Here is a 25,323-nt window from a genome sequence, read left to right as displayed (position 1 = left end):
GGGGGGGGGCGGGGCGGGCCAGCCATGAGAGCTTCTCCCGTGGCTCCTCCGGCTATGCCTGCCCCAACGGGAGGAGCTGCAGGGGCTATGCCCTGCTGGGGCTTGCCCAGCCAGTGCAGGGGGGGAGGGGAAGGAGGGGGCAATGTAGGCGCAGCTCGCTCTGGGCGGAAGCGGGTAAGCAGCAGCAGGGCATAGCCCCTGCTCCCAGCGCTGCCGCACCCACATCAGCAGGGGCTCCGCCCTGTCGCCAGTTGCCATCCGGTGCGGACCACACAACAGTGCTGAGAGTGGGGGCTATGCCCCGCTACCACTTGTCCTCTTATGCCTGGAGCAAGCTGCGCCTGCATCCCGCCCTCCCCGCCCCAGCTGGGCAAGCGGTAGCAGGGCAGAGTCCTCACTCCCAGCGCTGCTGCGTCCGTATCCTGCATCCCCCTGCCTCTCTTCCCAAGTAACACGCCCCCTCCCCAGCCCTGGCTGGACCGCTTCGAATCAATTCGGATGCTTTGAATCAATTCGGAGCTTTTACTTGGTCTCCCAATTCGATTTGATTCAGATTTGGAGATTCAGTCCCTGAATTGGGCCAAGTCTCCTCCAAATCGAATCAGCTACCGAAGCTGGTTCCCTCCGCCTCTCTGGTTTCTACCCTGCAGCCAGTTTCTCACCCATCTGACTGTCTTGGAATTAAGTCCACAATTCTCTAATTTTCTCACAAGGACGTTGTGGGATACTAGATTAAAGGCCTTTTCAAAGTCAAGGTATACAATGTCAACCTGCTCTCTCGTGTCCAGGTAGTGAGTTACCTGGTCATAGGAGGAGATGACTGGTAAAGCAAGAGCTGCCTGCAACAAAACCATGCTGGCTGTCATTCAGACTCTTGCCTTCTGCAAGCTTATCACAAATAGACTCCTTGATGAACTTTTCTAGGGTTTTCCCTAGGATGGAAGTTAGTCTGATCGGCCTATAGTTACCTGGGTCCTCCCTCTTGCCCTTTTTGTAGATGGGCACAACATTAGCCCTCTTCTTGTCCTCAGGGACTTCTCCAGAGCACCACAAGTTAAGGAAGAGTTTCAGCAAGGGTTCCGCAATGACTTTGGCTAGCTCCTTCAGTGCTCTCGGATGAAGATCATCCAGTCCTGCTGACTTGTATACATCTAATTTTTGTTATTGGTCATATACCAATTCTACGGCAATAGTAGGAAGGCTATTATTCCTACTGTGCTTATCCTGTACTCTACCTGACATGTTTTTCCCCTTGGTCTGGTGAAAGACCGAAGCGAAGTACTCATTCAGGAGTTCAGCTTTCTCCTGGGTGCCAGTAACTATCTCTCCTGAGTTGTTAAGCAATGGCCCCACACTCCCATTTGTTTTCCTCCTGTTCCCTATGTACCTAAAGAAGGACTTCTTGTTGTCCTTGATTCCCATTGCCAATTTAAGTTTGATTGCTGGTTTAGCATGTCTTATCTGTTCCCTGTAAATACTGGCCATCGTGGAATAGTCCTGCTTGGGGGCCTGCCCTGAGCTTCCATTGTTTATAAGCCTCTTTCTTCTTTCTTAAGAGAACCATGATTTCCCTGTTTAGCCAAGAGGGCTTCCCAGTCCTTCTGTTACCTTTTCTCCGCATGTGCTTCAGTGATTGTGTCCTTAAGGAGCAACCACTCTTCATGCACACCTTTGGTCCCTGGTGCCGCAGCAGTTGCCCTACTAGTGATTTAATCTTGTTGAAATTTGCATTTTTGAAGTCCAAGACTTCAGTCCTGCTATCCAATTTGTCTGCCTTACGTTGGGCAGTGAACATTATGGTTTCATGGTTGCTGTTGCCCAGACTTCCCTCTGTATTTAAGTCAGTCATCAGGTTGTCTCCTTTGGCCAGGACCAAGTCTAGCAGATGACACCAAGTTGGATGGACTTACAGACACTGGAGGCTGGGGCTAGGAACCAGTAGACCTGGATAGACTGGAAGAATGGTTCAAAATCAGTCAGATGAAATGCAACATAGAGAAGTGCAAAGTCCTGCAGTACTGCAAAGAAGGCCTTGGGGATCACAGTAGACCGTAATCCGAATATGAGCCAACAGTGTGCTCTTGCTGCAAAAGAAAAGCTAAAAACATACTAGGCTGTATTAACAGAAGTACAGCTTGCAAATCAAGGGAAATGATTCTTCCATTTTGTTCAGCACTGATGAAGCCTCACCTGAGTACTGTCTCCAGTTTTGGGCCCCATACTTCAAGAAAGATGTGGATAGATTGGAAACAGTCCAGCACAAAGCAACAAAAATGATTAGGGGCCTGGAAAGTATGACTTATGAAGAAAGGATGAAAGAACTAGGGTTATTTAGCCTGGAAAAGACAAGACAAAGGGGGATTTAATAACCGTCTTCAAATACTTGAAGGGCGATTACAGAGAGGATGGAGATAGTCCTTTCCTCCATGACCGCTGAGAACAGTTTACAAGCAATGACCTCAAGATGCAGCAGAGGAAACTTAGGTTGAAGACTAGGGGGAACTGATTACAAGGGTGGTCAAGCATTTGAACAGGCTCCCTAGAGAAGTTGCAGCATTTCCATCCCTCAAAAATCTCAAGAGCAGGTTGGACACACACTTGATTGGTTTGATTTAATCTGTACTAGATTACCTCATGAGGTCCCTTCCAGTGCTTCTTTCCTATAATCCTTGTTTAAAAAAAGTGACATGAGGACATAATAGTGCCTAGAATAAAGACCTTGATCCTTGATTATGTTAATGTAAATAAAGAAAAATGATTGTTCTTATTTGTAAAATTTTACTAGAGTGAAAAATATTTGAGGCATGGTCTATATCCATAAATTATATGGATTTGGCTTTGCCTTCTTCCTTTCTAACTTTTTAGACTCTTGTTATCTTGATCCTGCAGTAATGTACTCGCTCAAGTAACTTTGCACACAGATCGTCCCATCCAAATCAATGGACAATTTATGTGTAAATGTTTGCAGAACTGGAAATTCAAGGAGAGATAGGCACCTAACCTCCCTGATTTTCTTTTGAAAATCCTAGACTGTATTCTTTTTTTAAAATGTTATCTGTTATTCTCTTGCTCCATTTTCAAACAATGTTAACATCATTACATTGTAGGATGCAGTGTCATGCAGGGGTCAATCATACAGAAATATGTTTTGCAACAAATTACATAGTCAATCAGAAAAATAAATAATTGTAAATGTAATTTACCTTATTAGCAAAATATATATTTTCAGTATGTTAGATCCATATTAAGTTCATTTTAAAAGCAGCAGCAAAAGGTCAGCATGCATTAGACAAACGCAGTCCCTTTTCTTAAACCTGAAAATTAGAGCATCTAAAACTTGTTGATTTTTAAAAGGAAATGACTATCTGCTCAGTTTCTGTTCTTATTATTTTTAGCTGAAGTTTATATGTGCCTTTACTTTAAAAGTATGCATTTATTTCCATTGGCATATTATATGTGCCTTTAAAGTGGCCGTTTAGCTACAAATGGGAAAAGGACTCATGTGAAACAGGCCTACTACATTATCTGGTTATCCACAAAACTGAAAAATACACAAATGAATGACATTACTAAAGGGCTTAATATTTCTTTACCCTGGAGTCTAGATAAGTATGTTTAAAAACAATTCTTTCTTCAAGGGTATAGGTTGTAGCCATATTGGTCTAAGGACACAGGCAGACAAGATTCTTTGTATAAATCTGATATTTTTTTATTAGACCAACTCAAATAATAGAAAAAAATTCTTCTTTGCAAGCTTCCAGGCACAAACACCCTTCTTCTGCAGTTAGTCTGTGCTCTTCCTGGATGGAATGCATACTAAAGAAGCCAGAGTGGGGAGGGTGGGGAATGAATGTAGCTGGTAAATAGAGAGGTACCTAGGGAGTCAGATGTTAGGCAGGTTATAATGTGTCAAAAATCCAATGTCTATATATAATTCATGATTACTGCGTACCAGAATGAACGCACACTGGACATCTGTCAAAGACAAGAATACCCAATTACCTGTGGGGGGCACATTTCTCACAAGAAAACCTCTCTGTCTCCAGTCTCTCAGTTTTGATCCTCGAAGGGAATTTATAAAACACCTTTCACAGATGATCCCATGAACTTCACTTCATCAACCTACTGAATACAAAAAATCATGGACTAAATGTATAGGCATTGTATTTATGATAACCTGCCTAACATCTGACTCCCCAAGTATCTCTCCACTATTTACCAGCTACATACATTCCCCTCCCCATCCCTTCCGCCCACCACCTTTCTCTCACCCATTGACTCCTATTTACATTGTCACTGACTGACTTTCTTGCATGCATACGAGCCTCTGGCTCCTTTACTATTTATTCTATCCAGGAAGAGCACACAGCAACCACAGATGCTTCCTTAGCCTGACAAAGGGTGTTTGTGCCCAAAAGCTTGCAATGAAGAATTTTTTCCAACTATTTGAATTGGTCTAAGAAAAGATATTAGATTTACCCAATGAACCTTGTCTGTCTTCTTTCTTCAACAACTTTTTGCATTACATTTGTGTTACAGGTCATCATACTAGAAGCTAAAGAGAGAATCGGTGGCCGAGTGTGGGATGATAAAACTTTCAAAGGAATCACTGTCGGAAGGGGAGCACAGATTGTCAATGGATGCGTCAACAACCCAGTAGCACTAATGTGTGAGCAAGTGAGTTCCCTGCAGCGCTTATGTATTACTGTTAATGAGAAATGTTACCAATATAAAGGCCTGTTAGCATGCAGATATGTAAGCACCATTATTTTGCTTTACATGAGTTAATGTTTTCTGGATGTCAAAGAGTTTCTTTCCAAGATCTGAGTCAGCAGGTTTATATACTTTTATAACAAGAGCAGTCAATTACTGTCCAGCTTGATTCAAGAGAGAAGATGAAGATATAATTAGTTTAGAGAAGTTACATCCACAGTATCTTTAGTCTGTCTCATAGATAAACCAAGGGCCTGTACAAAAGTTATACTTCTTGCACGTTAAGCCTGCATAAAGTGTTTTGTAGCTGTAATAGAACAGACATTCTTGGTGTTATCAGACTTTAATATTAGATTTTAGGTAGTGGCAATGAATTCATGAATGTTTGAACAAGAGTAGTCTGTTCTCTGAAGAGAGCATTTATTGAGCACAGTGATTTGCAATTCCAAGTATGTGACAAAGAACAGAAAAACTTTGCTTAAGCTAACACACAGCAACAACATGCAACTTAGACACAACAGAAACTTTGCATAAGTCTTACGTAGTTCTGAAGACAGAGTCTGTAGCCAGGCATTCAGAAGTTTTTCTGGGGGACCATAGATCAGGGTCGTTTTAACTGGTGAGGGCAGTCCTACAGGCCTCATCTTTGCCGGGTTTTTATTGGGATCTGCACCTCCTTCTCCATGTTTCAAAACTCATGCATACAGCATGATTCTCTCTTGCCTCTTCTCGGGTATTCCAGTCTCTCACCCCTTACAGGTTCTACATGTAAACGTAGCTCCCTGCTTTTCTACGTCACATCAGCAAGTTTAAGCAGTCTGACCCCTTCCCTCCTACCTCAGGTTATGCATGTAGCTTTAGAATCAGTTAAAGGGCCAGAGAATGTTATGACTGCCAGGTCTTTGCCAATACTCCTCTCCTTGTTGGCCCTCTAAGAGGCTCCAGCACTATCATTTTTAGGCTTGGGTGTGGTAGAGGGTTGAGGCCTAGCCAGCTCAATGCCTAGTGCAGGAGTAGCCAGAATTACTCACCCTGGGAGCCACGTACAATCCTCTGCCGAAGCTGCAGAGCAGGGGTGGGGGGGGAGGGGTTGTGTGTGTGTTCTCCACTGAAGCCCCGCCTTCTCCCCAAGAAGGCAGCCTGGTGTCCCCTGGAGCTGCCTTGGAGAGAAGTGGGTGGGGCTTTGGCGGAGAAGCCCTGGATAGCTGCAAGAACTGTGCCGTGAGCCACATGCAGCCTGCAAGCTGCTATGTGGCCACCATTGGCCTAGTGGGTTGCAGCCACCGGTGAACCAACTGTTGTTTTTTCTCACTATCCTTATCCACTCTTGTTCTGGCTGTCATTATGACTGTTACCATCTTATGGCATGGATCTGTTACTGGGTACTGCAAGCTCTACTTTCTTTGCATCTAATAGGTTGCAACCCTTAACGGAGACTGATCCTCTTTGTGGCAGTCTTGTCACCTCAACCTTGTTCAGGAGGGTTTCTTGCCTGGCCTTTAAAATTTTTCAGGTGATTACATAAGTGACACGTATAACATAACACTGTAAATACAGCTACAGCCAATAACATTTAAGCTAAGAGCTACTGATATTACTAATATTAAAGCCACTTAAATTTATACATTAAAAGAGAACAAGGAAATAAAACTACATTGCTATTTTTCTATTATTTTTTTTCTTTCCATAATAGCAAGGCATATTGTTCATTCATTTGTTGCTTCCATCATTTTACAGACAGATATAACTAAAGTACAATACAAAAAGCAATCATTTGAATCAATAATACAATGGTCATGGGTGAGTAATAATGTGAATAAGTCCTTGGTTGAAGTTCCAATGGATCAGTCTATCCCACCATTTTCTGCAGCACTTTCTTTGATGTTAGTTAGTGCTCAGTTCCTTTAGCTGTTTGGTTTTTTGATCCACTAGCATACCCACAACTTTTCCTTCTTCTTTATTATAACTGCAGCTTCATTACAAGTATTTGTGGAATCATTGTTTGGACCATCTTTCCTGGTCTGTTGAACTGCACCTGAAACAGTTGATACTGGGGTTTTCACCCCTCATTAATTTCCTTTTCAGGCTTTTTAGGGTATCTATACACACGGAGTGGGGGGATGGGGAAGCACTTTAATTAGAGTGGCTCTGAGAGCCGCTTTAATTAAAGCATCCGCAGCATCACATGTATTCAGTGTCCCATGCTTCAAAATGGTGGCGGGGGGGGCTTTAACTAAAGCTCGTTTGATGCTAATTAGTACACTCCAGCAGACTCAATTAAATGAGTCTACTCTGTTGCTAATTAACATGTGTCAGAGCAGAGGTTTTTCACGTGTATAGGTGCCCTTAGTTGCAAGGAGTGGACATGCTCGTTTACCTACTTTGCATGTTTGGGGCCCATTTTGAGGGCATTCCCTTTTTAACAACATGCACAATGGGACAGCTTCCTTTGGGTATTCCTCGATAAAAAAAATCTCTTGAGAACCCTGTCAGTTGTACAAGGAACTTTAAAGTCAAAGAATTTTAAAGAGGTACTGTCTGTGAGAGCAATTTGCTGATGAAATCTTCCCTTTTGTTAAGATAGTTTCTAAGAAAGAAACTGTAGTCTTATTTACTCTCCCTAAAGACATTTCTCACCTTTTCTATCAATACTCATCCTCTTTTAGCAGTAGTTTTTGGCTGTTAGAGGGGGTTTACAGAGAAGACTTTTTGGCTCCAATTACTATAGCCTCTTCACCTTTGTTAATAACAGCACATTTCAGTTTACAAACACATGTTAGCATAATCAATCAAAGCTCCCAATGTTGTTAGGGTCTGTGACCCTAAACATTCCACGGGGGTCATTTAACATTTTTCCAAACTTGACTGAACAATGAGTAGAACCTAGTAAAATGTATAATTCCTCTGTAATGGGATCTTAGGATAGTTTACCATTAAATCCTTCTACAGCAGAAGAGTCTGTGGTCTTCCAGTTTCTAGCTTTCCTTCTCACTTTTCACTTGTAAGAAGGGTACTACTGGTTCATTTTATATTAAACCCCTTCATATTTTTCTCCTCACTTGTTTCCAGCAGAAGGGTTGCTTACAATTGAAAATGAGTCACTCCCATCAATCAACATTGTGTGATTCCCCCAGCCCATTTTTTTCCTTCATGTTTTGCCAGCCTTTCTCAGCAATTCACCAATTATGTCTTTTTACTTTATACTGCAGCATTCTACACTACACTTACACCCTGAGGGAATCAACCAGCTTTGCCTTTTCTTTCCCCTCCTGGTTACCCTTTAGAGTCTGCTGCTCAATCTTTAGCGCCCTCCATAACATCCCGGAGTGGGAGTTTCAATGCTGTGCCTTCTAAACACGTTCACATGCCACCAAGAAACTGCACTGTTGAAACTCCAGCACTGCTGTCTGCCCATTTTTTAACTAATGTCACAGACTTACTCTTTACATCCGGGGGAAGGACTGTGAAACCCTTTGGTTTTATACATTCCTGACACCAGTCTTGACTTGACACCATTCCCATCCCCTGGAATGAACAACTCTAGTACAAAAGGCTTATCTGACTGTGGATAAACTGACGCAGGGATTTGAATTAACCCTTCCTTTCATCTCTTCCTTTAATAGGGTGTGTGGAGGAGGTCTTTTAAATATTGAACCCCATCTATCATCCTCATGATTATAATCGGAATGATACAAATCGGAGCCATCATTATTATCATTCACATTTACATGCTGCCTTATTTCACAATTACTGTTGTCTCCTCTGGGCTCTTGCTCTGGCCCTCTTGGCCCCTCAGCTACCAACAGTGCCCCTTCGTGGTGGCTACACTTCCTTGTGAAATGCTCAGCTTTTTGTCCTAACGCTTTGATCTTCCACTTACAAGCACTGTGATCTGCAGGCTTGTTCAGCTGTGCATCCTTGATAACATGTATCCTTTGACAACATTCCCTGCAACACCTCCATCTGTGTTTTTAAATTCTTTCTCTCAAGCTGGTCTACAATTTTCATTCTCCAAAGGCTGATTCTTTTCTTTTTCCTGAGTTGATCCTTGGGCTACTATAGACAATAAACCTTGAATGGCTACCCAGTTTTTTGTTTTTTTTTTATCTGAACACATTCCTTTTTGAAGCCACACAAGAGGACCAACCACACACATGCACAGATGCGTCCAGTTTACAGAATGCATCCTTATTCCAAAAACCTGGAGTGAGTTTTGTCTACACTTACTTCTCTGGCATTTTGACAGGTTTCTGACCCTTTCATTTGCTCTGACAGCTCCTAAACCTGCTGCATCAAGCTAATCTAAAAAGGGGGAAGCTTCTGAATTCCAGCTTTAATCTGAGCTCCCTCCCTGCAGAAGTTTAAGCGAATAAGCATCCTAGCCCCCGAACAGATTTTGCAATCCTCAAACAGCTTCCAGTTTTTAAGTTTAGTGTTCAACAAATTTTCTTAGTGCTGTACACAATAAAATATCTCAATCCAAATGAATTCAGTAGGCTTGTCCAAGGACGTCAAAATCTACTACCAGACGTGATATTAGATTTTAGGTAGTGGTGCTGATTCATGAATGCTTGAACAAGAATAGTCTGAAGAAACTGAAGAAAGCATTTATTGAGCACAGCAATTTGCAATTTCAAGTATGCGACAAAGAACAACGGAAAAACTTTGCCTAAGCTAAGATGCCACAAAATAAGACACAACAACAGCATACAGCTTAGACACAACAGAAACTTTGCATAAGTTTTATGTAGTCCAGAAGACAGAGTCTGCAGCCAGGCATTCAGAAGTTTCTCTGGTGAGCTGCAGGTCAGGTCTTAGCTGGTGAGGGCAGGCCTCATCTTTGCCTGTGCTTTTATAGGGATCTCCCACTTGGGTCCCTCATGTATCCCATGTCTCTCATGAATCTCATACATTCAGCATTGGTGCCTCTTTTGGGGTATTCTAGTCTCTCATCTTTTACAGGTTCTACACGTAAATGTAGCTCCTTGCTTTCATATGTTGCATCTCAGAGTGTTTAAGCAATCTGGCCCCTTCCCCACTACCTTAGGTCACCCAAATAGCTTCAGAATCAAAGGGCCAGAGACCGTTATGACTATGCCAGGTTTTTGCCAACAGCAGCACATAAAGCGCTTAAAAAATGGTGGATCCTGCTCTGAGTTAATCCTGAATGGACGTAGTATCAGATTAAAGTGCTTCAGGCTACAGTGCTTTATCAAATATCTGTACCACATCCCATCTTGAGTCAAGCTAAGTTGTATTCGTCCAGCATCCTTGAAGCCCCTTGCTGGGTGGCTTGCTAACTTTACCCTGTGCTTGTCTGCTCCCTGGGCTGTTACAGAGGGGAGACAGAAAAGGTTCTGTCTCCTCTCTGCATGGCTGGGTGGGGGAACCGAGTTCCTGTGCCCTATGGCCACTACCCTCTTCCCCACCCCCCATTTCTGGGTCAGGTCTTGGGCAGGGGTAGGCTAAGTCCATGTGGCAAGGGGGTTCCATTCTTCCACCCCCAGTTCCTGGTGCAGCTCTCAGTTGCAGCTGTCAAGAGGCTGGGACAGGGGGAAAGGAGCTGCCATGTCCCATGGGTCCAACCAGGTTGCTGAGTCAGGTTTTGGGGGGTTGTGGGTGGGGGAGGATGGTGGGTTGGGTCTGTGTGGCCAGGGGACTCCTTATCCCCTCCATCTCAGCCTCCTGACAGCTGCTTGGCACGGCTCTTCATCATGCTGGGAGTGGGGGAAGGGAGCCCCCATGCTGCATGGGCCCTGCCCAGATTGCTGGGTTGGATCTTGGGGGAGGGCCAAGCGGGGTCTACACAGCAAGGGGGCTCTTTTCTCCCATCTGCCTCAGCTTCTTGACAGCTGCAGCATGGGGTTGTCTGACTCTACCGTGATGGGAACTGGGAGTAGAGGAAGGGAGCCCCTCAGCGTAGTGGGCTGGGTCAGGTCTTATGGGGAGTAAAGCCAGTTCCATGTAGCAAGGGGGCTTCGTTCCCCACACCCAGTTCCTGGTGTGGTAAAAAGCCAGGCTACAGCTGTCAAGAGGCTGGTGGGGGGTGGAGAGGGAGCCCCCCACCACCTGGACGCAGTACTGCCCCCTCCCAAGGCCCAACCCAGCAATCCAGGTGGTGGGGAGAGGGGAGATGCGACACAGGGGCTTCCTTACCGCCCCCGGCCCCTGGCCCACCTCAGCCTCTTGACAACTACAACTCAGAACTGTGCATGGCTTTTCACTGCACAGACAACTGGGGGTGGGAGAATGGAGCCCCCTTGCCATGCAGGCCTCGTCCCCCTGCTTCCCTCCCTGCCGCTCCCCCACAAGACCAAACCCAGCAAGCAAGCAGGGGGAGGAGGGCTTGTGGCAGGGAGGTTCCATTTCCCCCTCTCTTACCCCTAGCCACGGCTGAAGTTGCCAGCTGGTAACTGCCAATATTGCAAATTCCAAGACAGCTTGATACTTACATTCAGGCTGATTTTTCTCTAGGTGGAAAAGGAAGCTAAGAGGACTTCTTGGTACCAAGTCTGCTGAGAGAACCAGGGAAGAATTTAGCTTACTTTGTTGCAACTGTTCAGTGCTTTATAATGCTGTGCAGAGTAAAATTTAAAAAATAGCAAACCTGTATTTCAGTTAGTAAAGTGGGAAGCTATTGTTTTTGAGTAGGGAGCTGATATGTCAAGTAACCAAGTGTGGTTTTTCTTATTAATTATATTCTGAAATGGTCATGGATGTGACTGTAGACTGCATTCGAATAGAGGGCCTGGTGGTAACATAGTGGAGCTATTCGTGGCAGCATAGCTCCTATAAGATACCATGGTGTTGCAACCTCTAGAGCAGAGCTTTCCAAACGGTGTGCCGCGACACATTAGTGTGTCAGCAGCAGTGTGTAGGTGTGTCGCGCGAAATGCAGAAAATTTTGCCGAAGGGCACCGCGGAGCTCCCTTACTCGCGTCTGCTTCCCTTGGCCCCTCCCCCGGAACTGAATTACTGTGTCGAGAAATGATGCATGTCTAAAAAGTGTGTCACCAACATGAAAAGTTTGGAAAGCTCTGCTCTAGAGTAAGGCAAGTATAGGGTGCCTCAAAACTGCAGCTCCTACTGCCTTGTGGTTACTCCTTGGTTGGAGAAAGGCTAAGGGACATCACCCTGACAGAAACATACCCTCACTGAGGTATTGGTTATTAGCAGTTCTTATCTGTTGCTCTCTGGCAGCTACAACCATTAGGGCACTGAATGTCTGGACTCAGTCTGGCCTTTGGATTGTCTAAAGCGGGGTAGGTCTTGGGCAGCTGCCATTCCTCCATACTTTTGCCTAGGCCAAGACATGTTGAAGGTCTTGGTGTGATGGTTTAAGACTCTGTATAAGCAGATTCATCAGGTACCTAACTAGATCTCTTGTGCGTACACCATGATCCAGAGGATCGATGGTTGCCTACTATATTCTGAAGTGACATGCATCTCAGTCTCACGTTTCGTGAGACTCACACAAAGTAATGGGTTTAAGTTGCAACAAGGGAAATACAGGTTAGACATGGGGTAAAACTTTGTAAGTGTAAGGATATTTAAGCAGTAGTTTAAATTAACTAGGGAAACTGGAATCTCCATTGTTGCATATTTTTAGAGCAGGTTAAAAATGGATCTGTCAGAAGTGGTTTTGTAGAGTTGAACCTGCCTTTGGGCAGGGGATGGACTAGATGACCTCAAGGTTCCTTCTAGCTCTGCTCTGTACGATTCTAAGATATATGGAGAGAAAGAGGAAATTCTGGGGTATGTTCCCAAGTAGGCAACTGTGTATTCGATAGCATTTTTTCTGTCTCTTCAAATATCTGTTCCAGAATTTCAAGGACTGTTCTAGGCTATCAGTGGCCAATATTGTATTGATTTTTGCAAAACCAGAAGGGAGAAATGGACTACTCGTTTGGACTAGAGCTAGCAGATCCAGAAGTATAGAGTGAACAGAAGAAGACACAATCCTTAGAGGAAGGATTGAGGGTGAGATTGCAGCAAGTCCCTGAAACGCACAAGGATAGGTGGATAGCATACTGGGAGAGGAGACAGGGATATGAGGCGCCCCTGGTATATGCCTTGAGTCTGGTCAACTGGAAAAACAAAATTTGTCCCATTCTAAGCTTTACCATGTTCTAACTCTTTGAAAATCAAATTAATATCATTTTAAGAGCACGAGAATCAGGTTTAATCTGACCAGTTACTTAAAATGTGAAAAAAAATGTTAGTAATATAATCTTACTTTTAAAAAATTCCTCTTATTTTTAAATGTTTTTGACCAAGTTAGACAATGAGGTTTTCCCCATAGATGTTTTATTATTATTTTTAAACTTCCTTTGAAGCTTGGCATTAAAATGCACAGACTTGGGGAGAGATGTGATTTGATCCAGGAAGGTGGACGAATAACCGATCCCACTATAGATAAGCGCATGGACTTCCATTTCAATGCCATCTTGGATGTTGTCTCTGAGTGGAGAAAGGATAAGAGCCAGCATCATGATGTCCCTCTTGGTGGTAAGTAGGAATTGTATTTCTGCACCAGAGATTTGAGACATATTTGTATCCATCAGAAGGAGGAGGTTGGTTTTTACTTCATATGTATTCTGAGCATTCTAAATGTTTGCATGCAGGGGCAGATCGGGTTGGGGGGTAGTTGTACCCCACTTTAGGCTGCGTGGCTCTCTCAGCTTACCAGCTTGTCAGTGTGTCTCCAGAACCGGGGAGGGGGGAGCCACTGCTGCTTATTCTCCCTTTCCTCACTTTTCCCTGGTCACTGAATTCGGTGATGGGAGAGGGGATGGAAGGGCGAGTTCCAGCAGTGTTCATGGTCTGGGTTCTGGAAGCTGGTGAGCTCAGAAAGCTCACTGCATATATGCCCCACAGACAAAAGGGTGTGTGGCCATATCTTCCTGCCCCTTCTGGATCTGCTAGTGTTTACATATATGGTTAACTTCAAATGTTTAAGGTGAAATCTTGGCTCCAGTGAAGCTGATGAGAGATTTGCCTTTGAATCTATAGAAGGCAGTATAATATACTTCCCCCCCATACCTCCAATGTTGGGAGTTGGCAGTCATGTCACATCTCATTTGAAGTGCATCTTTTTTCCTATGTAGGATCTTGGTTTTTATAATTTAGTTTTTATCAGTTCACTGAACAAAATATACAGTAATCACCACTATTTTGTCTCTTAAGTTGCCGAAGCAGGCATGGCTCGAGAGAGGATGTTGGGTCAGCTGTAACTTTCCATTTTTTTTAATGAGTATGCACTGAAAGAGTTTGATCCACAGCCCTCTGAAATCACTGGAGAGAAACCACCTGGCTTCAGTGAGCTTGGGTCAAATCCAAATTCTCTCAGACCTTTTCTGTTAAAATTAGGCAGGATTCTATACAAGGTGACATTCAGAGTATTATTCATGAGTTTTGGGTTAAAAAAACCCCCTATTTTTGGATGAATTGAACATCCCTGAAAATTCCACCATGACCGTATTCACTGTACATAGCAGCTAAACAGTAAATTTTTCTTCTGTCTATATGAAGTATTGGGGTTTTTTTTGGCTTCCATTTTCATGAATTTTTTGCCTGAGCCTTAGACACTGATATCTGATGTCTTTTTGAGGAAGATGTTTCAATGGGAAGTATTCAAAGCCTTATCTGCAGTGAGGGAAAAAATTAATCCTAACCAAAGTTAGGGTTTCATCTAATTACATATGAAAGACGTTTAGATTTTCCATTACAGAGGAGATACATATGGATGAGTATTAATAACAAATGTAGAAATTCTGAGATTGTGAGAGTACCGACCTCTGATAGTTTAGTTTTACTATTTTATTTTCAATGTTTTTCTATACAGAGAAGATACAGGAGATCTACAAAGCCTTTATTCAGGAGTCTGGTATCCAGTTCAGTGAGCTGGAGGAAAAGGTACTACAGTTCCATCTCAGTAACCTGGAATATGCCTGTGGCAGCAACCTCTCTCTGGTAAGCTTTGTGAATGTGCCACTGGAGTATTTTCATTTTGAGCCTTTTTAAATCAGTGGTTGCTACAATCAGATGCATGAAACTGTGATTCCTCAAATAAGTTTTGCAAGGCGTTTTTATTGCGAACTCCTCTGTTCCTAACAAGATTTGTCTCAAGACATTTGTGATCTGTATACCCAGATGTTTACTGCATACTTGAGCTCTGCATACCAGTTTTGATTCTGTTGTGACGGCAGGGTTGCGCATGTATTTACATGCACCATTTTACCTACACTAGCCAGGTTTTTTTCTTGCTGTATGCTAAACCAGTGGAAGGGCTACATTTTAAACACCTTTAGTATGTATGAACACCAGAACATTCCCCAGGAAGTCAGGGAATGTCTCTGTAGTCTTTTAGCTGGGTGCTAATGCTTAAACACCCTTATTTCTATTTGGCTGTCAAACAGTGTAACTAACATCAAATATCTTTGTTAGATATGAATATACTCTTATTTTCAGTTTTGACAAAAGATGTAATAGAATATATGGTAGCAGATGACAGAACAAGGATCAATGGTCTCAAGTTGCAGCAAGGGAAGTTTAGATTAGATATTAGGAAAAACTTTCTGACTGGAGCTAGGGACAGACATTACACACAAACCGGTTTAAGTGATCAGAAACTGGTTTAAACCTGTAACAGAACAGATGTTCAGTGCACATAAACCAGTTTGAAAATGGCTGAAACTGGTTTGAGATAAACCTGGTTGAATGCAATATCAGACTTACCTGATTTGACTCAAACTGGTTTATGCAATATCTGTCCCAGACCCCTTGCTGGTTTAATTAAATCAGACTCCCCCAGCATGTTCTCTGGGCTGGGCAGGGCTCTCTGCTCCACTGCAGGGCTGGCCCCTCCCCTCTGCTCCCTGGCTGGAGCTCTGGCAGTCTCTGCAGGTGTCTACCTGGCTTCTGCTCCCCCCACCCCACCCCCATTCTCTGCTAAGCAGGCATTTCCCCATCTCTCACAGACACTTCTCAGCATTGAGCTGTGGCACACAGGACAAAGGCAGAACCAACAGATAGCTGGTAATGTCCCTCTGTTGTTTTCTTAATGGGGTGATAAACATTGAGTGGGGCCTGGCCACACCCCCCTCAGCTCAGTACTGTGGAAGGGAAAGGAGGTCCGCTCTAGCACCCCCCCTGGCTTCTAGCCTGAGCCACTGCAGGCATGTGTCTGCATTTCTAGGATGTCTGTCTGGTTACAAACTGGTTCAGCCTAACCAGATTAGACTAACCTGCAAAGACTGAATCAGTTCAGGCTCAGGCTTTTTAAATGTCTGTCCCTAGCTTAGGAGGGTAATAAAACACTGGAACAGGTTACCCAGAGAGGTTGTGGACTTGGATAGATAAAGCCTTAGTTGGGATGGTCCTGCTTTGAACAGGGGTTGGACCAGATGAACCTCCTGAGGTCCCTTCCAACCCTAATTTTCTATGATTCTATGAATAAGTATCCTGCATGTAACTACATACGTTTCTCTTGGTTCTCTTCTTGCTTTGTGCTAAACAATGTTCCGAATAGACTCTCCTGGGAACTTTTAACCCTATATTTGCCATTTTTTTCTAATTAGAACTTTTAAATAATTTTGCCTCAGTAAAATTAAAGAATTTGTTTGTTTTGTTCATGTTATCATGTACTAGGTTGCTCTGATAACACTGTTATGGAGAGAACCAGAGTAGCTCCCTCTAAATTGCAAGACAGCGCAAAATGTGCTGTGTCTTTGTATTTGAAGAGACAGCTGAGCATGTTCTGTCCACAGGTATCTGCACGCTCATGGGACCACAATGAATTTTTCGCCCAGTTTGCTGGAGATCACACCCTTTTAACAGTGGGATACTCTACTGTGTTAGATAAACTGGCTGAAGGTGTGGACATTCGGCTTAATTTTCCGGTGAGTTGTAAAACATCAATGCAGTGTCAGGTCTGACTTGTTTTGAATCATCTCTCTGTGTTCCTTTTGAATGGAAAAATCTGAGTTTGAAATTAGTTTAACTTGTTTAACAATGTGAGAGAGGAAAGGGGAAGCTTCAGGGTTTTTTAAATAGTTTCTTAATGGTTCAGCCTTATTTAGATTTAATAAATATTCTTGTCATCTCAGATGTTAGCAAATGAATTTGTGCACAACAAACCTAGGATTCTGAAAATGAGGCTGTATCTCAGTATTGTAAGGGTATAGTCCAACGTTTATGACCAACCTAATCATACTGTTTAGCACATACAGAATTCAGATCTGCATAATAATGAAAAAAATCAATTCCTATAGTTAGCTTGGAGCTAAAATAATGATTTTTTAAATTCAGATTGGGTGAACTCTTCTCTTTAGTCATGAAGTCTCTGTGGGTCTACACATGCACTTTACTGCAGAGTAGACTAATTAACTCTGCAGTAAAGTATCACTGTCTACACATGCACCATTATTAGTGGGTAGTAAATTAATTAACTCTGCTGTAAGAAATATACTGTCTGGGACAGTACTGTCTTATGGCAGAGTAATTTACTGTCCAGAAACACACATGTGGATGCTGACTGCAGGTGTAAACTGTGCCTAGATAAGCCAGCCAGGTAGGGGCCTGCTCCACCCTGGTTCAAATTGCTGCTGTCCTGGGCACACGTGTAGGTGCTGTGCCCAGGAGCAGTTTCCTCCAGCTCAAATGTATCGTATTAATTACATGTGTAGATGTACCATGTGTATACCATTTTTGGGAGTTCAGGGATAATTTTTAATAATTACTTATACCAATACCATTCTGTTTAGATTATGAGGAGATGGTTTATTTGAACTGTGATCTTTCATTTCAGGTTGTATAGTGACTGGTCTTTACATCATAAAATATGCTCTTTCATTATTCATTTTGTTTCTTGTAAATGGTGCCTGTCTTCTTCAAATTTGTAGACTATGCTTATGTGAATGTATATTGTATTGTTCCATTAAGTTTGATGTATTGTTTTTTCACTTTTATTGTTAAACAGGTACGCAACATTGACTATTCTGGAGAAGAAGTCCAGGTCACAACAACAGATGGAACTATGTGGGCAGCACAAAAGGTAGCCAATGCCAGGAGTTTGCATGGACTTAGGTCATAGGTTTTGTGTTTTTAAGAATCTAACTAAAACAAACTGAAGGAGATTTGGAAATCCTAATTATTCATTGAGCCTTATTTGGTTGATACAGTGATTTGTTTCTCACCTGAATAGGTTTAAGTTTTGAATGCTAATTGATTAATGCCATGGGTGCTCAACCCCCAGCTCACAGACCTGATTTAGCTTGTGGAGCTGTGTCATCTGGGCTTCTGGGCTCCCCACAAGTTTGAAATTTGGTGGCAGGGGAATGGTGGCAGCATAAATTGCTGCTCCCCTGCTGCTAAATTTCTGGACCCATGGGGAATTTGGTGAGTTGGATAGCATGGCCGTGTCTGCTAGATCAGGCCCAGCCAAATCCAGGCAGGGCAGGGCCCAACTCCATGCACCAACCTGTGAGGGATCCAGCCTGTGGTCTGGCCCACAGGGCTGAAAAGTTGGGTACCACTGATGTACACTATCAGAATCAATTAATTTGAATTCATGATTTTTTTTTAATAACCTGAATTTTGCAAGTAAGTGAAACCAACAGAGACTTATTTTTTTTAAAGGAGAAGAAAAGAGGTCCAGGAATGGTGTTTCTTTTGTCATTTATTTTGATACTTGTTTTAATTATGGTATTTCATAATATACAAAAAGCATAGCAGGTTTATATAGTTTTATAAAAGTATTTTTAAAGGTGCCACACCAAGGACTCATAAAAGCAATATTAGAACACCAAAGGAAAAATGAAACTGCTTGCTTTAAGGTGGCAGTTGTAAAGGTCTGGAGCACTGGTTCCTGTATGCTCTGCTCTCCTGAAGCACCCCTGCCAGAACTGGGACAGGAAACTGGAGGATCTTTGCCCTTACAGGAACCAAGAGACCCTGAAACTGGAAGACTGGAGGCCTGGTTCCATTCCCCAACCCCCAAGCGCTCTGGGTAGCAACTGCATACCAGGACAATGCCAGCAGTGCAGCTGTTCCTCTTCTTGCACCTTTTCCAGAGTTGGTGCCTGAGACTAGTGACCCAGTCATTTTCCCTTCGTTATGCTACTGGGGGGATTACTAAACTGTAGGTCCCCACAGACTCATCGTACCCCCTGGCTGGAGAACACATTGCTGCTTGCAGCTGTAGTGCTGGGGGGCACAGCAGGGGGCTGTACATGTCTGCAGCTGAAACACTGTGCTTTGGAAGTGCTTCAAGTTGCTGCTGTGCTTTCAACTGCCTCAGATGTTACATCTGTTCCCATCCTCAGTTGTCCTCTCAGTACTATACTCTCTGAAACAATAACACTAGGTATTTACCTAGACGTTGTTAGTCTAAATTATTGTGTTTGGCTTTTACTATTGTTGTGATCATGGTTCTTTATTATCCCACAGGTTTTAGTTACTGTACCACTAGCGCTTCTTCAAAAAAACACTATTCAGTTTAATCCTCCACTGCCAGAGAAAAAAATTAAAGCCATTAACAGTTTAGGAGCAGGAGTCATTGAGAAGGTACGTAATTAAGATTACTTTGGAGTTGTGTGAAAATCAGTATTGAGCTTTGGGATTCTTATGGTGATAAGGTTTCTTGTGTTTGCTGCTATTTTCCTGGGTTTGATTTGTATGCAGTAGCTTAAACCTGTGGTATGCTTGGGCTTTGGATTTTGTGCCTTGCAAAGAAGTCAGAAATATGGAGAAAGCATCATGCTGAGGCAAGACCCTATTAATATTATGAAAATAGAGGAAAGAACATTTTAAAATTTGCTTTCATGAGTTTTTTACCCTGCACAACTGTGCCTTTTAAACAGAAGAGCAAAATGGTATTTTGAATCATATTTTTATTTTTACACAAAATCACTCCAGCTTTTAATTGTTTGTGCTTGTTTTAAAATAACATTTGAGTTTTTCTGTGGTTATAAAAATCGATTGCTACCTTTACTCTGTTTGTTTCTTTGTGGTTTGGGAGATAAGTTTTATTCCATTTTTTCTTTTGAACAGAAAGATTCAAATACTCTATCCTAAGACCCTTCTACTATAGTTTGGGTACCTGACATTGATGGAAGATGAGGGAAAGTGAACTGAAAGAATGTGTGTTTATTTAAAATAGAGACAAGTAGGCAAGCTGTGGATTTTGTAATATGAATTTCTCTGACTCGGTTTCTCTTTATCTCTTGTTAGATTGCTTTACAGTTTCCTTACCGATTTTGGGACAGCAAAATTCAAGGAGCTGATTTTTTTGGTCACGTTCCACCTAGTTCCAGCCAGCGTGGACTATTTAGTGTCTTTTATGACATGGATCCACAGGTATTATATGTTATAAATGTCAGTATAGCCTATTAGTTTGAAATCGAAGTGCAAAAATTACAATTCTGGAGAATGGAAGTTTTCTTTCTGCTTCTTTGCTCTTAAAAAGTAGGACCAGAAATTTTCTGCAGGGAAAAAAAATACAACTGTAAATTGATATTCTTTTTTCAGTGTTGCTTTTTCAAGTTTGTTTATTTTGTGCCACTAGGACATGGCTGTTTTACGTTCCCAAAAATCTGGCAATCTGGAGTCGGGTAAATGCTAGGCTGATGGTAAATACCAGCAGAAAAATACCAGCTGCCGAACTGACTCTGAAGTGCTGTGCCTAAAACAAGTCTGTGGAATCAGAGTATAGATTGCTGTAAGAATGGGAAGAATGAGGTTTCTAAATGTAACAGTTTCTAAATGTTAGTGAGTTAGAAACATAAGACTTCCTTTAATTATTCCTGCATCTTATGTTGTCATTTAAAACACTAGGGAGTTTTGTAAGAGTTACTATTCTGAAGTGTAGTGTTGTGTCCTCACATGTTGTTATTACATAAATATAAAAGGTGCAGAGGTAGAGGATCAAGCATGTAGACTGGATCCCACTTAGACATTGCAGTTGAGTTGGATGGAATCCACCTATAAGAAATGAGGGCTGTAAGTTTAAACCTATTTCAGTACCAATTCCAACCTGTACATTTGTAGGCCATTGTACTTCCACATACCTTATCCTTTAGTGTTTCATTTCCTCCTTCTACTGCTGCAGAACAATCAAAGGGCCTTTTGTAACATGTTAACTTGCCCCAAGAGTCCCAGACCCTTTGAGGACAGTTTTCTGTAATTACGGTATCTATCTCTTCCTGGGTGATCTGAGAGGAGCCTGCCAGTGTTTCTCCTGCAGAAAGATTTAACCTGCTAGCAATCCCTCTTGAGTATAAGTGGGAGTACCTGATGTTTGGGGATTGTTATCTAGTTTAGGAGTGGATGTAGATTAAATGCCTCAGAAAGAAGAGTTGGAGGGAAGTATGAGGAAGCTATGGTAGTCTCTATAGCTACTGCTCTTTCCTTTTTGGAACTTCTGATTATTACCAGACTTACTTAAATCCAAGACAAGGTTTTGACCATATTGAATCCAGGACCAGGTTTTTTTTCCCCCAGTCAATCATGGGGGAGAAGAGGGAGTCTCATCTTAGATTCAGGTACTAGCCTGGTGCAGGCAGCAGCTCAGCAGTGCAAGGGAGAATGCAAGAGAAGTGCAGGGGAGATCACAAGTTGGGGTGGCAGGTGCATGGGAGAGGTCACATCGTGGCTGGGGGGGCAGGGATTGGGGAGACTTGCAGCGTGTGGCTTGGGGGCAGTGCAGGGAAATGGTGCAGCCTTCCCTCCCTTCCACAGGAGGGGCACATGGTGCGAGGGTGCAAACTTAAGACTATCATCCAATAATTAGATTCTAGATGTGGAAAATTATAATACATTTTAAATTTTCCATTAATAGAATCTACTTATTAGGGAATTGTCTTGTATTCAAAGTTGTCTGGAGTTCAGGTAAATATAGTAGCTGAATTTTGAAGTAGCAGAGGCAAGCCAGCCTCGCTGTAGAGCAAAGCATGTGGTCTGGTCCAAAGTCCACTGACGTCTATACAAAACTTTTAGTAGACTTTGGACTAGGCCTAGAATGACTAGAGTCCTTAATTAGGACTTTTTTGTTGCCCTTTAATGGTGGTGCTTTATCACTGAACTGGGAGACTGGTGTCTGACAGAGAATGTGAATGTAAGCACCTTACCACCATCTGAGTGTGGGTAAGCTGATGAATATATGGTGTCACTTAGCTCTTTTATAACTTCAGAATTAATGTGTGCTCAGTATTGTCTTATAACTTTCTTCCAGTTCTTTCATACTGGAGTGCAAAAACTATAGAAAATAAATTTCCTTGGAGATCGTAACTGATTACATCCAAAAAAAGTCTTTTTCCCCCAATAACTTGGAATTGTTTTTTCTCACATTTTTACCATTTTGAAATTAATTTAAAGTAATAATCCCTTTATTTTAGGGGAAATACAGTGTTTTAATGTCAGTGGTTACTGGAGATGCTGTCACAACCATTAAGAATTTAGATGATAAACAAGTATTACAGCAATGCATGACTGTACTTCGAGAGCTGTTTAAGGAGCAGGTAAGAAAATCCTATTTTGTGAAAGGAAAGGAATGAATTTGTAAGCGACTTGAAAAGTGACCTGCAAAGAAAATTACATAGAAGAAAAAATACATTAATATCCTTTTTACCTCCCCAATACCTAAAAAAAAAAACCAAACTCTTCTTTATATATCATAAAGATATGGGTACAAATCTTTCCTCTTTTTTTCCCTTTGCAAGTCACCTTCATAACTGCTAAATTAATTCTGTTTGTCAACTCTAGGACAAACACATGGCCATCAAACACACTATTTGCACTCAATTCTGGAGACTGAACTGAAACAGATGAAGGAAATAATTTCTCCCTGTTATGTCATTTTTTATTGTCTACAAGTTTATATGTAACCTGTCTGTTCTAGATTATCCATACACTATTGCAAATGTTGGGTAATGCTTTATTTAACATCCTCAGAGTGGCTGAAATAAGTAGTAGGTAGGGTTTCTAGCCCCTTAGCTTAGATGGCAGAAACTTTAATAAATCTGGCTGGCAGGTTCTTGGAGAACATGGATTCTTCTGCATTACTTATTTTTGTGATAATACAGGAAGTTCCTGATCCAGTAAAATTCTTTGTTACACGATGGAGCCAAGACCCCTGGACCCAGATGGCATACAGTTTTGTAAAGACAGGTGGCAGTGGGGAGGCTTATGACATTCTAGCTGAAGATGTACAAGGAAAAATCTTCTTTGCTGGTGAGGTAAATATCTTCATTACTGTTACTAAAAAATGTTCAATTAGTTTCTCATAAAGAGAACTTAACAGTGCTGGTTAGAACAAGACAAGATGGCCAAATGCTCTTTAAAGGGTGTTTATATAGCCCTGGCTATCAGTATAGGGCTAGTTTTCAGCAGGTGCTGCTAACTGTGGCAAACTGAGGAGTGGGTAAATGCAGAGCACAGTGAGACCACACTTCACATTTTTTATGAAATTAAGATATTAATGTCAGTTGCAGAAGTATTTTAATCTGTTTAGCTATGTGATTAGAATCTGTAGTCTGGGACGCTATACACTAAAATTAATACCTGCAGCAAGTTAGAAAATAAGCAAAACTTGTATCAATGATTTCAATGCTTTCATGGCACGTTTTTCCAATAAGGATGCACAGTGTATGTTGTTGCACTCTACAGAAATAAAGAACAGTGAGCTTTATGCAAGACAAGGCCCTGAATCTGTCTGTATAGACATGTATTAAATAATTGGTTATCAGTGATAAAAGATAAGTGATGCATAGCAGTTCTCTCAAAAGAAACTTCTCAGTCCTGCTATTTTATTATGGGCATGCTTTACTGGTCTTGCCCAGTTGCAATTTAAGCAATGTGGTCTGATTATATAAACTAGATAAAGCATGTACATGTTGTAGAGCAGGACGGAGGTCCATATGCATATAAAATATCCATCTCCTTGCAGAACTGACTCACCACTTCTCCACTGGTGAGTAATGAACTTGAAGCAAACTCATGCTATTGATACCACTATGTATCCATATATATGTAGGCATAACCAACCTATTTCTGTAATGTTGAAATGAATAGTCAGGAGTCAGACTTCAAAGCTTTAAACCAGGGGCGGGTAGTTATTTTGGGTGGAGGGCCATTTACTAAGTTTTGGCAAGCCATTGAGGGCCGCGTGACAGGTAGCCAGGGGCAGATAAATATTAATTTTCTAAATTTTTTAGGGGCCCAGCAGGCTGGATAGAATGGCCTGGTGGCCATTTTGCCCACCTCTGCTTTAAAGGAATTTTGACAACTTCATTTTTTTTTGTCATCTTCCCTAAATTCATTAATTTGCTTTTGTAAGAAAAAAAAGGCAAGCCTTTCTTCATTTACTCTCTTCAACCAGCTACTCAATAGTGTGAGTACTAGCATCTCTTAGTAAAATCTCTGTAAAAACATGTCACTTTTTTTGTGCACTACATATAATTTTGTTTCGGATCAGAATTGTATGCATCTTCTCCTAAAGGGCTTTCAGAAATTATGGTTTTTATTTCATTATAGGCCACAAACAGGCACTTTCCCCAGACCGTTACAGGAGCCTATTTGAGCGGCGTTCGAGAAGCAAGCAAAATAGCAGCATTTTGAATAGTGGCATTTTGTTTCCATAGATATTTTTTTATCGTTTTCTGTGGGTAAGACTATCTTCAATTTTCCTATTTGCTACTTTGCTAAGTGGTACTTAAACAGTGTACGGTACCTGAATATAAATTCATCTTTCTTCTTTTCTCTTTCTTTTCTCCCTTTTAAACCCTGAGGATACAAGTACTTGTTTTCTTAACTAAAACGTTTGTTATAACTTATTAGTCTGCACTAGCATTCAAGTCTCTTGGCCTCTTTGGCCCTCAGAGATTTACTAACAACCTTCTAGGTGAACTGTTTTTTTCATGGTTCAACTCTTACTGTTGTAGAACCAAACTTCAGGTCAGGACAAGAGGGCTTTTAGTCACTATACAGTATTAAAACATGCTTGCAGACTTACAGGTGGGGATGATGGGACCCTTCAATTCATTTTCTTCTCAGGTATTCATACTCATTCCCAAGCACTTGAATAAACTGGCCAAATTGTGGAATGACAATGGTTATGAGTATAAGAAGGAACAAACAGAAATATCTCCCCACCTGCAACAAAAAACCCCCTCTTTTGCTATTTTTTCAGTGACCTTACTTTCTACCAGTCAGGTTTTAGAATCTGAAGTTTGTTCCTTTAAACTGCTGGAACAGTATACAGTGCAATTACAGGAGGGTTATTGGAGCCAAGATAATTTTTTAGAAGAAATAAAAATATTAAACTTTTTACATTATTGTAAAAATGTCTCTAAATTTTTTTCCCTCCTACATATTCAGAGGAAAAATACCTTTAAAAGAATCCTCTTTACAATAGGGTTAATTTGAGATTTGCTCAGTGGAAGTAGAGTAGGGGAAAAAAGTTTTATAATTCTGTTGTTGTTTGAACAGTGAATCTCCAAATTCATTTGAGATGTGTAGATAAGTCATTTATATGTGTAATTATGAAAGCATAGCAAGGAATGAAGATGGGACTATAAGTTCAAATTTCTTAGTGGCTCATTCAGCTTTTGTATT

The 25,323-nt window shown here is 41.8% G+C and overlaps 1 protein-coding gene across 3 annotated transcripts in view; it reads left to right on the top strand.

The window, feature by feature from the left end:
- KDM1B (lysine demethylase 1B) overlaps window positions 1-25,317 on the top strand; it is a 41,858-nt gene extending 16,541 nt beyond the window's left edge. For 2 of the 3 annotated variants that reach the window (XM_025208420.1, XM_006027240.3), the window contains 10 exons: window positions 4,540-4,677; window positions 13,050-13,221; window positions 14,558-14,685; window positions 16,482-16,613; window positions 17,693-17,767; window positions 19,162-19,278; window positions 19,945-20,070; window positions 22,107-22,229; window positions 22,794-22,946; window positions 24,244-25,317. In XM_025208420.1, the coding sequence (XP_025064205.1) occupies window positions 4,540-4,677; window positions 13,050-13,221; window positions 14,558-14,685; window positions 16,482-16,613; window positions 17,693-17,767; window positions 19,162-19,278; window positions 19,945-20,070; window positions 22,107-22,229; window positions 22,794-22,946; window positions 24,244-24,327 (1,248 nt within the window). In that variant the 3' untranslated portion in view covers window positions 24,328-25,317. Of the gene's footprint in view, window positions 1-4,539; window positions 4,678-13,049; window positions 13,222-14,557; window positions 14,686-16,481; window positions 16,614-17,692; window positions 17,768-19,161; window positions 19,279-19,944; window positions 20,071-22,106; window positions 22,230-22,793; window positions 22,947-23,656; window positions 23,681-24,243 lie in introns of all 3 variants that reach the window. The other variant, XM_014521601.2, reaches the window with a different exon arrangement.
- The last annotated feature ends 6 nt before the right edge of the window (window positions 25,318-25,323 follow it).

This window comes from Alligator sinensis, unplaced genomic scaffold (assembly GCF_000455745.1).
Source record: "Alligator sinensis unplaced genomic scaffold, ASM45574v1 scaffold928_1, whole genome shotgun sequence".
NCBI classification, from domain to species: domain Eukaryota; kingdom Metazoa; phylum Chordata; order Crocodylia; family Alligatoridae; genus Alligator; species Alligator sinensis.
This window is presented reverse-complemented; position numbering and strand designations above follow the sequence as displayed.